Source organism: Pan troglodytes, chromosome 3 (assembly GCF_028858775.2).
Source record: "Pan troglodytes isolate AG18354 chromosome 3, NHGRI_mPanTro3-v2.0_pri, whole genome shotgun sequence".
NCBI lineage: Eukaryota > Metazoa > Chordata > Mammalia > Primates > Hominidae > Pan > Pan troglodytes.
In genome coordinates this window covers 152,949,338-152,965,181 of record NC_072401.2, presented here as the reverse complement: position 1 = coordinate 152,965,181, position 15,844 = coordinate 152,949,338, and the positions used below count along the sequence as shown (strand labels likewise).

Sequence of the window (15,844 nt, the reverse complement as noted above, 5' to 3'; positions counted from 1 at the left end):
CCTCGTCTCTACAAAAAATCTTAAAAATCAGCCAGGCATGGTGGCATGTGCCTGTAGTCCTAGCTACTCAGGAAGCTGAGGGGCGGGGAGCTCGAGGCTGCAGTGAGCTATGATTGTGCCACTGCACTCCAGCCTGGGCAACAGAGTGAGGCCCTGTCTCTACAAAATTAATTAATTACTTTAAACATGAGAATGTAGAATCAGATTAAGAAAAAGATAAAAGGAGTCATGCCTAAATCACTATAGCTCTCCAGTATTAAAAATTAATCATCAAATCATATACAAACCTGATCACGAACCCAGAGACACATATCAAAGTCTAGAAGTGAACATATAAACCCAAAACACTTAAACATAACTGTGAATTGAAACAGAGATGAAGTAAGGCAGAAGAGGATATTCTTTTTAAATGGTAATTTTGCATTTCAGAGTATGCACTTTATAATAACAGAAAACCAAGCTGGGTGCAGTGGCTCACACCTCTAATCCCAGCACTTTGGGAGGCTGAGGTGGGCAGATTGCTTGTGGTCAGGAGTTCGAGATCAGCCTGACCAATATGGTGAAACCCCATCTCTACTAAAAATACAAAAATTAGCCGGGTATGGTGGCACATGCCTGTAATCCCAGCTGCTCGGGAGGCTGAGGTGTGAGAATTGCTTGAACCTGAGAGGCGGAGGTTGCAGGGAGCCAAGATCGAGATCGCGTCACCACTGCACTCCAGCCTGGGCAACAGAGTGAGACTCTGTCTCAGATAATAATAATAATAACAGAAAAACAATTCCATTTGACTAATGGGCTTTTATACCTTACACTGTATGTTTGCCCTAAGGCTAGATAGCCCTGGAATGAAGAGATTGTATAGGCCTTACTTAGTTCTTATCCTTATCAACCAAGGCAGAGCCAAGTGTGCCCAGGGTCCAACTCTAACTTTTTGAGGCCAAAGTCATAGAGGATGATTGTCATTTGCTCTCTTGAAGCCTGTCTGGGTGTACTCTCAGAGACAGCCCAGGCCTGACAGGTCATTTATGTGACTGTGTTAGTTCTTACAACTTTTTTGGTTGATGGTGGTTTTCATGAATCTTTGAACATTTATAGATAGACAATAGCTTGTTACCATTCTGCAAAACTTCACTGAGGCTTCTGTCCACTAGGCGCCCAGAGATCACCATTGTGGCAGCTGAGCCACTGAGGCCAGCCTCGTGGTTTCCAGGAACCCCACCCCCAGGACTGGGATTTCCTACATCATCTGCAGCAGGCTCTTGGAGGCCTAATGAGCTGGTTCCTGCTGAGGTGAATAAACATTACATTATCTCTTTGCATTTTATTTTTTAAATGAAATTGGAAGATAAGAACAGTGAGACTGTCAACACCTTAGCTATTGCCCTTAGATGTCTAAAATCTTCATTCTTTACTTTTCAGCTCCCACCATCCTATGAACAAGTTATAAAAGAAATCAACCAAGTTCAAGTTAATACTACAAATAATAATAATGCTGCTGCTACTCCAAGGCACACTATTACTTCTGCAACTCAGACTGACTTTTCAGAAGAAATAGACAACGATCTGCCTCAAAGTAATGCAAGTAATTTGTCTTCCCTAATTCTGACCTAGTTCTAGGGAAGTAATCCATAGGCTTCCAGCCTTTAAAATAATTTGCAATTTGTGCATAATTCATTGAGCTCTGCTGCCCAGTCAGTGTGATCACTGTGTGCTTGCTTTATTTGGGTGTCCGGTGATGATTATAATAGATCATTCTTACAAACTGCAGCCCCAATCTCTTGAGCTTACCCTAGTTTATATCACAAAAACATTATCCGTATAATTCATGGTGGGTATTACCACTGATTCCCTTTATTCCCTCTGAGAAGGATCTTATATTTAGCAACTTATACTTGATGGGATGCTAAGGGTGATTGTCCTGTTAGGCTTTTTTAAAGTGTTGCACTGTGGCTTATGCCTTTAATCCCAGCGCTTTGGGAGACTAAGGCGGGTGGATTGCTTGAGCACAGGAGTTTGAGACCAGCCTGGGCAACATGGTGAAATCCCATCTCTGCAAAAAAAATGCAAACATTCGCTGAGTGTGGTGGTATGTGTCTGTAGTCCCAGCTACTCAGGAAGCTGAAGTGAGAGGATCGCTTGAGCACTGGAGGGTGAGGCTGCAGTGAGCCGTGTTAGAGCCACTGTACACCAGCCAGGGCAACAGAGCAAGACCCTGTCTCAAAAAAAAAAAATTGTTATATGAAGAGCACTCCTACAGGAAACAGAATAAACATTTCCATTTTTGAATCACTTTTTACTAATTAAAAGAAACCAAAATCTCTTGATATTCCATGTATGTAGTTTTAAATCTGTGTATCTTCTATTTTTTTCCTTATAAATTGTTAACGTTATGGCTTGTTTTTATTTGTTTTGGTTTTGTTTTGGTCTTGTCAGCACTACAGGCACCTCTCAAGCCTCTTCAGCCTTTCTCAGCAGTCTCGTCTGGCAATCTTCCAACAAATGTGGCACCTTTAATCGTCTTTGATATTTCTGAAGAACCGAATTGTCCAGAAAACCCCAGTGCTACAAGATGTCCAGTGCCAAAACCAAGATCAAAAAGCAACCTCAGACCAATACCCAGAGATTCTCACATTAAAGAGCAAAGTCAACAGAAAATCAGCCCAGCAGCCATAGGAGAGGAGTCATCCCCAGGCCGGCCCCAGTCTCTGCTGGACAACGCTAGCACCTCAGACAGTCAGGCAGTGATGAACATTATGAACACGGAACAAAGCCAAAATAGTATTGTTTCCAGAATTAAAGTGTTTGAGGGTCAGACAAACATAGAAACCTCAGGACTGCCCAAGAAACCAGAAATTACTCCACGTTCACTTCCTCCAAAGCCTACTGTTTCCTCAGGGAAACCTTCTGTAGCTCCCAAACCAGCTGCTAACAGAGCTTCTGGAGAGTGGGACTCTGGGACTGAGAACAGACTCAAGGTGACCTCCAAGGAAGGACTCACCCCATACCCTCCCCTGCAAGAAGCGGGAAGCATCCCAGTAACCAAACCTGAATTGCCAAAGAAACCAAACCCTGGCCTTATACGAAGTGTTAATCCTGAGATTCCGGGAAGAGGGCCCCTGTCTGAGAGCTCTGATAGTGGGAAGAAAGTGCCAACTCCTGCCCCGCGGCCTTTGCTGCTGAAGAAATCTGTTTCCTCAGAAAACCCCAGCAACCCTTCAGCTCCACTGAAACCTGTCACTGTTCCTCCCCGACTCGCAGGGGCATCACAAGCCAAAGCATACAAGTCACTGGGAGAAGGGCCCCCAGCCAACCCCCCAGTTCCAGTTCTGCAGAGCAAGCCCTTGGTGGACATCGATCTCATCAGCTTTGATGATGATGTTTTGCCCACCCCATCGGGGAACCTGGCTGAAGAATCTGTTGGTTCAGAGATGGTTCTAGGTGAGTGAAAAATCAGCAGTGGAGGGGAATCTAAACTCATGATAGGGTATTTTAAATGGCACTTGCTGTTTTAGTTTCTGGTACATAAGTTATTGAGGTGTGTGTATACAAGTATGTGCACATGCATGTGTGTGTATAGAAACAGAGGAATGAACAGAGAGATCAAGAAACATGGGAGCTATGTGGGGAATGGAGACAGGGAGGGAAGGGAAAATATGGGATGGGGGTGATGGAGTCAGAAATGGGGAGACACATGCATCGATTACTATTATATGAGCCAGAAGTAAGCAGACTGGGGCTAGGAGCTGAACTATAATAGGTTGTGGGGCTGGCTCCCCTTACTCTTGGCAGATAGAAGTTCAGACTTCACATTGAAAGGATCCAGGGAGGTTATGGAACATGTAGAAGGATGCAGAGGAAGCTTCTCTTAGATGGGAAGTCATGCAGTGGCCCCAGAGGGGCTCCTCAGATGAAATGGGCCTCAGCTGGGAGTGCTGGGAGAGGGGCCAGCTCCAGGGGAGGACTCGAAAATGTACGGAATGAGGACCCAGCCACATGTTGCAAAATTGTTCCTTTAATCTTCACAGAACATCTTCCCTTGAGAGTGAAAAGTTTTGTAAATAAAATAAACAGATATAAGTTAGCTGCCAAGATCAGTACAATTAAATATCCCAGAAGGCAGAGAGTATGTTTTCTTTCCTCTAACTGTTCCGTTGGAGAGTGTGATGGTAAAGCTTATTTTTGATTTGTCAAACTAAGCTGCTCTACTTGTCATTGATAAGATTTCTTTTACTGCTGTTGACTTATTTGGGTGGAATTTGTGAACATATAAACTTAATAGAATTTTCAAAAGCTTAACTGTCACTGTATAAATGTTTAACATGCATCAAAATAGTACAGGCTCTGTGATTTCACAGCCACATTCTGCATAGCACAGGTGTGTTTAAAATGAAAACAAACATACACATTATTAAATATTCATCATGCACAGAACATTGTAACTGACACACAACATTTTAGCGTATAAACTAAAAGACATACATGGCTTTTGTCCATAAAGGGTGGAAGGAAAAACATTTGAATATATTAAGCTTCTGCAGTGTACGTAATGCTCTGCTAAATACTGAGACATACATTATTTTATTTAATAATTGCAACAACCGTCTGTGAGATATCATTGGCCTGAGTTTGCAAATGAAGACAGTGAGACTGAGAGAGATCTATGGATCACTTGCCCAGTGTCATAAAACAATTGTTCAAGTCAGGATTCAAACTTAGTGTTTTTATTCTAAGCCTAGTTTATTTTTCACTGTATAATGTTGCTACCCAATATTTTCATGAATCCTTAACCAGGCAACACTTTAAAAACTTTTCAAGTCTTTGATAATACCATTTTCTTATATAAACCTTTTTGGTATTAACAAGATTCAGAGAAGGACAGGGATAGATAAACCCAACAGCAGCAAGCTAAAGAAATATTACCTTTTGTAGAACTTGCTAGTTTCTATGGGGATGGCAACTCAACTAATAATTGCTGAGAATTTACTTTGTATCATCTAGCAGATAATTATAGTCATCTTCAAAAAGGAAGGTCAACAATATACTTTAAGCATGAATACAGTCTCATGCTTCATACTCAGCCTTTTCCATTTCTTGATTTCTACCACTTCATTGAACAACATTTAATTATTGGGGCGTCTTTTAGCAAAGTGTGTAATTTGCTTGTGCTATCTGACTTTAACCATTGCTCTTGACTATGGAGTTATACTGAGCTGAATACTATCTTCTTTCTAAATCTTCTTTCTTCCTATATTTTGCAACTCACTAGTGACACCATCACACACACACCAGCCTTCCCTGGAGAAACCCAGAGATCATCCTTGAGTCTTCTCACCGTGTCACACAGTGGCTAGCTGTTCAGATTTGGAGTCTGCCAGGGTCTACCATATTTGTTACATGACCTTGGGCAATTTTCTTAACCTCACAGTGCCTCTGTTTCCTCATTTGTTTAGACGTAATACTACTCCTCACCTAGGGTATTGCAAGGGTTAAATGTGATTATGCAGGAAAGCCCTATGATCATTAATTAGTAGTTATTATTGTTACTTCTCTGCCTTCACATCTAATTAGTTACCAACTCCTGCTGGTTTTACCTTCCAAATAGTTCTTGACTCTGCCTCTCCTTTTCATCCTTCCCTGTTCTGCCCCACTTTAGGCCTTTACACTCTGATGACTGCAGTGGCCTCCCAAATTGAGCCCACTCAGACAATCCTATCACAATCCATACTGTGGCTACCCAGGGGGAGTTTCTAGAATGCACACTGGTGCTTTTTGCCTCCCTACTTATGCCCTCCAAAGGCCTTCAGGATCACCTCTGAATGCCTTGACCTGTGGAGGGATTTTTGTTTGCTTTTTGATTTGGGGCTTTGTGACTTTTTGGTGGTATTTTGGTAGCATTGTCATTGTAAATAAAGGTTTATGGTCCTGGGAAACCTTGCCTAATCATCCAGACACCAGGCAGAAACTGGGAGAGGAACACAGGAGAAAGACGAGAAACTTACAAATAAGTCTTCCCTTCGGTTTCTCTTACCTCAAAAATAAAGAAAATCTAATAAAATAGCATTCATAAAATGAAGTTGCCATATTAATCTCAGGAAATAGAGATCTGAAAATACTGAAGCTATGAAAACATTGTAAAGATTAGAAAAATTATTAAAGGAAAACTCATAAAACAGGCAATTTAATATTGGATTCATTTCTTGGGTAGAATGCCTTCCAGGTTAATGTAATGGAGCCCAGAAGTATTAGCAATTCTTCTTCACACCTTTACAAATCATACCCAGTTGTCAAAAGAAGCAGAATGTTTCTGCCATCAGCCCCATTACACAGACCAGAATAATAGTTTAGCAGCCAATTTCTGCTATTAACAGAACTCAAGGGAAAGAAATGACAGAAAAGCAAGCCAGGGATGGTGAAACTAATTGTGATGACAAGCATATTATTAGAGACAGGTAATGGGCGGAAAACTACTTCATCATCAGTGTTTTTCTCAATCCAGTAATGAAGACCATGCGGATATAGGTGTAAAGAGGCCTCTGCTTGTTCACCAGCAGGTGTGGAATAATTGGTGCTGGTGTGAGGGGGTAGAGGGAAGACAGAATAAACATTGCAAATACAAGTAGACAAAAATGCCATCACTGCAAATAAAAGTAGACAAAAATGCCATTTTCTTGTCTTAGATTCAGATAGGAGATTCTTCTTAAGATGCTCCGTGTTTTTTGTTTTTTGTTTTTCTGTAGAAGCAAGAGCAGTCTGTGATAGAATTATGGCAGCAAGTTCTTAACCCTTTCCAGATTACCAAACTCTGAGAATCTGACGTAGCCTGAAAGTCTTTTCTCTCCCTTGAAAATAGCCATTAATTCAGTGACTGTTTAGAGCTGTGAGGAAAAAAAAAAAAGAAAATAGCCATTAGCTCATGTGTACACAATTCAAGGTACAATATCCAGAGCTTAGAGGGCCCATTTTGGGCTCTAGATTAAGGACTTCTACTACAGAATATTGGAAATAAATGTCAATGGACTGCTTAAATAAATTATAGTACATCCATAACAATGGAGTATTGTGTGATAATTAAAAGGGAGGGAGACCTATTATCCCCTACTTTGGACCAACCTCCAAGATATTATTAGGTGAAAAATGCAAGATACAGGATACTTTTTATGTTATTTTAGCTATTGTTTGTGTTAAATGTCAAATGCAATGTACAGTAATGTATGAAAAGGTGGTACAAAGTGTGTCTTTTATGAAGGAACTGGATAGGAGAGAACAGGGAACCTGGTTTTCACTGTATGCATTTTGCTCCCTTTTGAATTTCAGACCATGTGGAGGCATTACCTTTAACAAGATAGTTAATCAATAATCTTTTTAAAAGAGCTGAACATAAGCATAATTAGGCTGAAAGAAACTGGGCGAATTATCTCTTGTCGTCTTTGCCACTTCTGAAGAACTGCTTCCCCCACTGACCCTCAGATTCTGATAAGTAAAAATTTTTAAAATAATAAAATAGTGATTTATCTAAATGGTTATATTATTCAGGGTTACAAATAGAAGCTACTTGTTATGAACTAAATATGTCTAAATTAGATAAATTCAAAATTTTATATCTGCATTATTTCCTTTTAAATTGAACCCCAAAAAAAGAGTTTTTATTTTTCTAGTTACTTTATGGAAAATTTTATGGCCATTATTGCCTTGAAAAAGCAACAAAAGAAACCAGAAGTTTCTTTTGTTCTCTTATTTTTAAGTGGTTTCGTTCTGGTTTGTTTGGCAGAGGTGTTAACTCAGCTTAATCTTGTAACTTTTTCCTTATGATTGAATTTATTTTATTGGATTTGTTTCTGTTAGAAAAGTAAAATATATTCGTTGTAACAAGTCAAACAATTCAGAGATTTTGGATTAAAAAAAAAATGTAAACTCCCCACGGTAACCAGTGTGAACAAAGTATGCAGCCTTCTGTGCCTTTGGGCATGCCAAACCAAAGCTTACACATATACACATAATGGACTTTTTCCAGAAATTTTTACCATACGATACCTGTTACTCAGCAGAGTGCTTTAAAAAACAATGACATTTATCACTTCTCTTCAGGATAATAAGTCTAATTCTAATTCATTTTCTCCTACTATGAGGTATCCTGCCTGATAGCTCATAGTATATCATAGCTGGTTCAGTATTTCCCCTGTTGATGGACATCCAGGTTGTTTTGTTTGTTTTATTTAGTGGGGCAGGGGGATGTTGTTTTGTTTTGTTCCTTGTTGGTTTTTGCCACTACAAAAAATGCTGCAGTAAATACCCTCATAAGCATGTTCACTTCTGCTGATGCTTTTATTTCTGAAGAATAAATTTCTGAACGTGGGACTACTAGTCAAAGGTTATGATCTTTAAACATTTTAACTAGTACTAATGATCCAGTTTCTTACCTGGTGGTGTCTGGAGTACCCCAATATGAGGTGCCAGCCTTGCTTTATATGTTGCCCACTTACAACTTCTGTTGGAAAAAATAGCCCTCTTAGGAAAAGACATAAAAAGTGAACTTACGTTGCTAGAGAGAAACTTGCACACCATCATAAGATAAAAAACAGGCCTCTGGCTCCACCGTCTCATTGAAGTGATGCTGTTTATCCTCCCCACTAATCTGCACTCCTCACATGGATCACAGCCCAGACAACATGCAGACAGAGAGGCAGATGCAGAGCTCACTGACTCAGTGAGCACAGCTGGGGGAGATCATTAAACAGACCACTCCTGCCAAACAGCCTGCGGTGGTGGAACACGAAGACTTCCTTGCCTCGCCACATGGAGAAAGAATTTTTTTTCCCGGAGATATGTATAGTAGAATAATTATACACTATCTGAGTGCCAGTTATTAAAAAACAGCTAACGGTATTAAAAATTAAAAAAATGAGAGAGTAAGCTAGGACACTTTGAATACTTCATAAGTTATACCTATGCTACTTCAATTTAAATCCTTCAGGTTAAAACAAAAAATGATTGGACCCTTTAACACAATAGGTGAGATCTGCCCACACTGTGTGCAGGATTTGGGTCAGGATTTCCTGAGGCCATTCTTCCCACAGCAAGCACGTTTTGGATGCCCCCTATGTTCAACCCCTCAGGGGTGCTGATTGTCCTCTTTTCTCCTTTCCCTGCCCGCCCCTACCCCCATCCATGCCCTCACTTGTGAAGTGTGAGTGTGTAGGTCTTATACTGGCCCAGAATTTAATTTGATTTGGGAAACAATTTAAGTCATTACATGCTCAAGATTTTCTTCCCCCTTCACACCCACCCAAAAAGCATCATTAACTAAAATTTTAAACTAATAACCAACAGGGTATTGATACCAAAAGCAGCTGTTAAAGAAATAGCACTTCAGGCCAGGCACAGTGGCTCACACCTATAATCCCAGCACTTTGAGAGGCCAAGGTGGGAGGATCACTTGAGCCCAAGAAGTCAAGACCAGCCTGGACAACACAGTGAAACCTCATCTCTACAAAAAATAAAAATTAGCCAGGCATGGTGGCACATTCCTGTAGTACCAGATACTCAGGAGGCTGAGGTGGGAGGATTGCTTGAGCCCAGGAGGTTGAGGCTGCAATGAGTCGTGATTGCACCACTGCACTCCAGCCTGGGTGGAGTGACAGAGTGACACCGTGAGACAGAGTGAGTGGGTGAGAGTGAGACCGTGTCTCAAAAAAAAAAAAAAAAGAAAGAAATGCTACTCGAAAGATAGGACACCATGAATGATTATTGGAAGAACTATTCAAATATGTAAAATCCAGTTTTTGGAAAGACAATGTCACCTGCCTCACCTGCTGCACTCCTGTTTCCTTCTGCAACCTGCTTCCCTTCTGCCCACACCTGAAGTTCCTCACCTTGTTCTGCTTTTTCATTTTTCAATATACTTCTCACCTTCTAATAAACCTCGTGAATTGCGTATCTGTTACATGTATTGTTTCTTGTCTCGATCTTCCTGCTGGAATGCAAGCTCCATGAAGGCAGAGTTCTGTGCTTTGTTCACTGCTATATTCCCAGCACCTAAAATAGTGTTTTGTTTTGTTTTGTTTTTTTAACTAAAAAGTAAAGTTTAATGTTGAAAATGCAAACTTGGGGAAGACAGAAAAGATCACACACAAGGCTGTCACTTCACACTTGGAAGGTTGCACAGCGGCCGGGCAGAGGCGCGCCTCACTTCCCAGACGGGGTGGCCGGTAAGAGGCGCTCCTCACTTCCCAGACGGTGGGGCGGCCGGGCAGAGGCGCTCCTCACTTCCCAGATGGGGCGGTGGTCGGGCAGAGGCACTCCTCACGTCCCAGACAGGGCGGAAGCCGTAAAATAGTGTTTAATGCATAGCAGGCACCCAGTCAATATTGAATGAACAAAAGTGCTACAAAGAAATTGATATAAAAGTGCTAAGAAATTGATATAAAACTACAAAGAAATTGATATAAAATGATCCTGGGTTTGTTTTTCAAAATATTTATATAATAATAATACATGTAATATTTATAGAAAATACATGGACAGATATACCAAATTTTAGACAATAATTAATTTTAGAGAGATGAGATTACAAGAGGTTTTCTTTTTCTATTTTATATAATTCTTAATGTTTCTCACTTTTACAACAAATATTTCTGTGAAGTAAAAAAAGTACTATTATACTTGTTATATATTTGTTATAATAAATTAAAGAATTAAGGAATTTGGTTAAATCTAAAAACAGGAGCTTTGTTTTATGGGTGACATAGGTCACAGTGGAAAAAAGTTATATTATTAATATAGTAGTTTTTTTTTAAGTTTGATGACATTCTTTTGATAATCTTGAGTTGGTTTTTTTAATGTAAGACTAGCCTCACTCACTGTGAGCTGGTAAGATTCCACAGAGGAGTCATCTATTTTTTTTTTCCTCAGTAGCATAATAATAATTTTAGCTAGCTTGCCATCTGGGGACCCTTCCTAAGTGGTAGATAAGAAACTTAAAATAGGATTGTACTTTACCATCATATTTCCCCACCCAGCACTGTTACTGGCATAAATATGTGAGCAAGTGACTGGTGAGAGAGTGATGCCTTTGGCAGGGTATCTGATGGTGAGATCGACTGAGAACTGAGTGGAAGAGAAGGCGAAGTATCAGATTGCCAAAAGGGCTTTTATTCTTAGCTCAGCCCTTCACGTATCCTGCAAAGAGCTGCTCAGCAAAAGGTGCTTATTGAATTACACCTTATAACAGACAGAATTTGAATGCTGTTCATCACAGGAGCTATGGAGTGCATAGTTTTATAGAGAGTATCTCCCCGCAGGCAAGATACATAGAACAGGTGCAGAATTACAGCATATACTCATTTCGCCTCTCATTAAATAAAAGCAAAGACAGTCTCATGCGATCCTGTGTGCTGAGTAGAATATCCATTATAGAGCATTTTCTTTTATTTTTGTTAATCTTTTTACTTGTAGATTTCCCATTAAAAAAAAAAGTATAGTCATTTTTCCAAACCACTAAAAAGGACACTTATATTAAAAACTGTTTCACTAAAAAGGTTTACAGCCATGCTTTTGTTTAAAGTATTTCTCCTAAGTATATACTGTCCATTTAAAATATTGGGTTGGCGCATTACTTTCAATGACAACAACTGCAATTACTTAATAAATCGGTTAAGATGGAGGAATGCCGAGTCATATACCCTTGCCCCAAAATTAAATATTTGAAGGGATATGTCTTATTTTATTTCTGGGATAGAATGTTTTTCATTTTCATGTTACTAAAGTATAGTTTTACTAAACTACTAAATCGGAGACTGCTAAGCACCTTCCCTGTGCCAGGCACAGCACTGGGTAGGGTGAGGGCCCTGGGAGTAAATATTCTGGGACAGGCACAGGGGGTGTACAGGGAAAGAGTCTTTCCTCTCTGTGGCATCTGGGAGGCTTTAGGATGTGGGAAAGATGGTCTCCTCATCTCAGTTGCCCCTCATTTTCAGGCAGACACGTATGAAATGATTACAGTCCCCTGAAAGATCAGCTTCTACATAATTCAAGATCATCCTCAATCTCTCTCATCAGAGAGGAAGAAAAGCTGCATGAATTATTTACAGAACACTAAGTTATTTCCTTTTATGAGCTCCAACTTTGTTTTTGTCTCTGCAAACTGAGATTTTGTTTATCCATGAATAGTTTCCCCAGGGGCATGAAAAATATGACTCTTAAATTATGAATGAGGTTTTTTGTTTCAGTCCATGTTAACTAAAACATGCAAAATAAACTATGTTTTTCATTAGATCCCTTTCAGCTCCCTGCAAAAACAGAACCAATAAAAGAACGAGCAGTTCAACCAGCACCCACCAGGAAGCCCACTGTAATTCGAATTCCAGCCAAACCAGGAAAATGTAAGCACTTCTCTGCTTTCTTTATTAGCTTCTTCAAGAGGCTGGGAGAAATATATGCTAATTTATCAATGTCTGCTTTTGAAATTATGCATAATCTGCCATTCATAGTCAAAGCTATTTAAAAGCAAATTGTTTTTTCACAATTCTTTGAAGAATTAGTTCAGTAAATTTGGATTTCCCTTTCCCCTTCGCTTCCCTTTCCCTTTCCCCTTCACTTCCCTTTCCCTTTCCCCTTCGCTTCCCTTTCCCTTTCCCCTTCGCTTCCCTTTCCCTTCCCTTCCCTTCCTTTTCCTCTTTTTTTTGGGAGTCACGCTCTCTCACCCAGGCTGGAGTGCAGTGGCACAATCTCAGCTCACTGCACCCTCTGCCTCCCGGATTCAAGCAATTCTCCTGTCTTAGCCTCCTGAGTAGCTGGGACTACAGGCACACGCCACCACACCTGGCTAATTTTTGTATTTTTAGTACAGATGGGGTTTCACCACATTGGTCAGGCTGGGGATTTCATTTTTCTTTAATGTTGTCTTTAGACAGAGAATAGAGGGAAACTGAAATTTAGAACAATTGTTATATCCCATGTTAACACCTCTGGTACAGATTTGGTGGGAAAGTAATCTAAACTAATAGCAAATAAAGGTGTATATGTCTATCAGTCAGGAGTATATTATTGCAATCAGCATAATCTCAAATATGGCTATGTGTGAATTCGGTGAAGAGCAGTAACCAAAGCTTTAAATAATAGTTTATAAAAATACTTCTTAAATTGGCCAGGTGCAGTGGTTGATGCCGGTAATCCCAGCACTTTGGGAGGCCAAGGCAGGTGGATCACGAGGTCAAGAGATCAGGACTATCCTGGCCAACATGGTGAAACCCTGTCTCTACTAAAAATACAAAAATTAGCTGGGTGTGGTGCTGCGCGCCTGTAGTCCCAACTACTTGGGAGGCTGAGGCAGGAGAATCACTTGAACCTGGGAGGTGGAGCTTGCAGTGAGCCGAGATCGTGCCACTGCATTACAGCCTGGGTGACAGAGCGAGACTCCATCTCAAAAAAAAAAAAAAAAAAAAAAAATTAGTGTAACGTTACATTTTGGTTTACTTCCTTACTTGATTTTTTCCTTACTTGATTTTTTAATAGTATAACAAATGAAATTCTATAGGAGCTTTAATAAGTACTTCAAAAAGAAATCTGATATTTATTATAATGGGAAAGCCACAAGGGCCAGAATTATTTATTTTAGGCACCAGATTATTAAAAAGTGTGATTAAAAGGGTGTTTGTGTATGTGTACACACACACACAGTGGGTTCCAGAGCAGTTCATGGCACTGCTTGGAGTGATCACACAGCTTTCTCTGTGGGCGTCTGATTTCATTTATGCCTGCAATGCCTTTATATCATAGCCCGCATGCATTCTTTCCTTTGTCTAACAAGAGATTCTGCCCACTTCATTCCTCCTAAAGCAGAACAAGCATTCCACTCTTTCACCTGTAGCACCCAGGATTGTATGCAGGCATATTCCCTTTATTTTAGGAGTTTGGTTTTTCTATAAAGCACTACCCAGAAGGATCATCTTGGTTTCAGTTTTTTGATGATTCTGTTACTAACTGATGGCTCTCAGCCAAGTAGCAAGAAAATTGAATTGAGTTGCTATGAAGAATGTGGAGGAGAAAAAAATCTAAGGTATCAAATTCTGGTTCTAGTTTCTTAGGAAGTTATATTTTATTTTTTTAGAGGTAATATTTTAATGTTAGATTTAAAAACCAGTGGTAGGCCAGGCATGGTGGCTCACACCTGTAATCCCTGCACTTTGGGAAGCTGAGGTGGGCAGATCACTTGAGGTCAGGAGTTCGAGACCAGCCTGGCCAACATGGTGAAACCCCGTCTCTATCAAAAATACAAAAAAGTTAGCCAAGCATGGTGGCACACACCTGTAATCCCAGCTACTTGGGAGGCTGAGGCACAAGAATTGCTTGAACCCAGGAGGTGGAGGTTGCAGTGAGCGAAGATCATGCCGCTGCACTCCAACCTGGGCAATAGAATGAGACTCCATCTCAAAAAAAAAAAGAAAGAAAGAAAGAAAAAACTGGCAGTATATTTCTTTTGACAATATTATATAGCCCACAAATCAGTAAAACGATAGCTCATTGGGTTGTTTGCCTGTTTGCTATTACTTTGTTAAATGTATTCTGGATTTTAACAAGTATAGTAACATATAATAATAAGAAATTTTGCCTGGGTTTTAAGTAATACAACTTTTACAGAAATTAGTAATAAATACAAATTTTTAAATTTATTCATCTGTTGTGTCATTGTCCCCAAGACCACCCCCAGGTTTGATGATTCACTAGGAGGACTCACAGGACTCAACAGATAGTTGTATGTATGGCTATTATTTATTATAGCAAAAGTATATGAGGCACAATCAGCAAAGAGAAAAGGCAAATGTGGTGAAGTCTGGAGGAAACCAGATGCAAGCTTCCAAGAGTCTTCTACTGGTGGAGTCAGAGGACATACGTAACTCCTCCAGCAATGAGTTGTGATGACAAGTGTGAAATGTCAACCAGAGAAGCTCACCACTGATTCAGTGCCCAGGGTTTTTATTGGGGGCTAGTCAGGTAGGCACTCCTAGAAATTTTGGCATATACCAAAATTCCAGATTCCCAGAAGGAAAGCAGATGTTCAGCATAAACCATATATTCTGTTTTATCAGTTTTGAGGATGGCGAGAACTGTCCCAAAGTCCAAGTTCCTATATGCCAGTCAAAGACCAATCCTGTGGCTGGGTGTGGTGGCTCATGCCTATAATTCCAGCACTTTGGGAGGCAGAGGCAAGTGGATCACGTGAGGTCAGGAGTTCAAGATCAGCCTGGCCAACATAGTGAAACCCCATCTCTACTAAAAATACAAAAATAAGCCGGGCATGGTGGCATGCGCTTGGCTGATGCAGGAGAATCGCCTAAACCCAGGAGGTGGAGGTTGTGTTGAGCTGAGATCACGCCATTGCCCTCCAGCTTGGGCAACAAGAGCGAAACTCAAAAAAAAAAAAAAAAAAAAGGGACCAATCTTGTAAGTAGGACTTTCTAGGGATAAAGTTTCAGGCCTGCTATGTTTACTTTTTCTGCACACTTGTAAACTGCATTAATAAGCTTTGAAATCCTGAAAAGGATATGCTGAGGAAGCAGCTTTAATTATTATCCTGACAAAGCTCCAAGAACTAGTAGAAAATTGAATTCTAGGAGTTCGAGACCAGCCTGGCCAACATGGTGAAACCCCGTCTCTTCTAAAAATATAAAAATTAGCCGGGCTGCAGCCATAAAAAAGAATGAGTTCATGTCCTTTGCAGGGACGTGGATGAAGCTGGAAGCCATCAATCTCAGCACGCTAACACAGGAACAGAACTAAACACTGCATGTTCTCACTCATAAGTGGGAGTTGAACAGTGAGAACACGTGGACACAGGGAGGAGAACATC

The 15,844-nt window shown here is 40.3% G+C and overlaps 1 protein-coding gene across 35 annotated transcripts in view; it reads left to right on the top strand.

Moving 5' to 3' along the window:
• Positions 1 to 15,844, top strand: part of SH3D19 (SH3 domain containing 19) — a 277,157-nt gene that overhangs the window by 219,870 nt on the left and 41,443 nt on the right. For 21 of the 35 annotated variants that reach the window (XM_063809097.1, XM_063809086.1, XM_063809096.1 and 18 more), the window contains 4 exons: positions 1,152 to 1,290; positions 1,420 to 1,573; positions 2,434 to 3,438; positions 12,270 to 12,377. In XM_063809097.1, the coding sequence (XP_063665167.1) occupies positions 2,745 to 3,438; positions 12,270 to 12,377 (802 nt within the window). In that variant the 5' untranslated portion in view covers positions 1,152 to 1,290; positions 1,420 to 1,573; positions 2,434 to 2,744. Of the gene's footprint in view, positions 1 to 1,151; positions 1,291 to 1,419; positions 1,583 to 2,433; positions 3,439 to 12,269; positions 12,378 to 15,844 lie in introns of all 35 variants that reach the window. The other 14 variants (XM_063809099.1, XM_054683909.2, XM_063809077.1 and 11 more) reach the window with 2 other exon arrangements.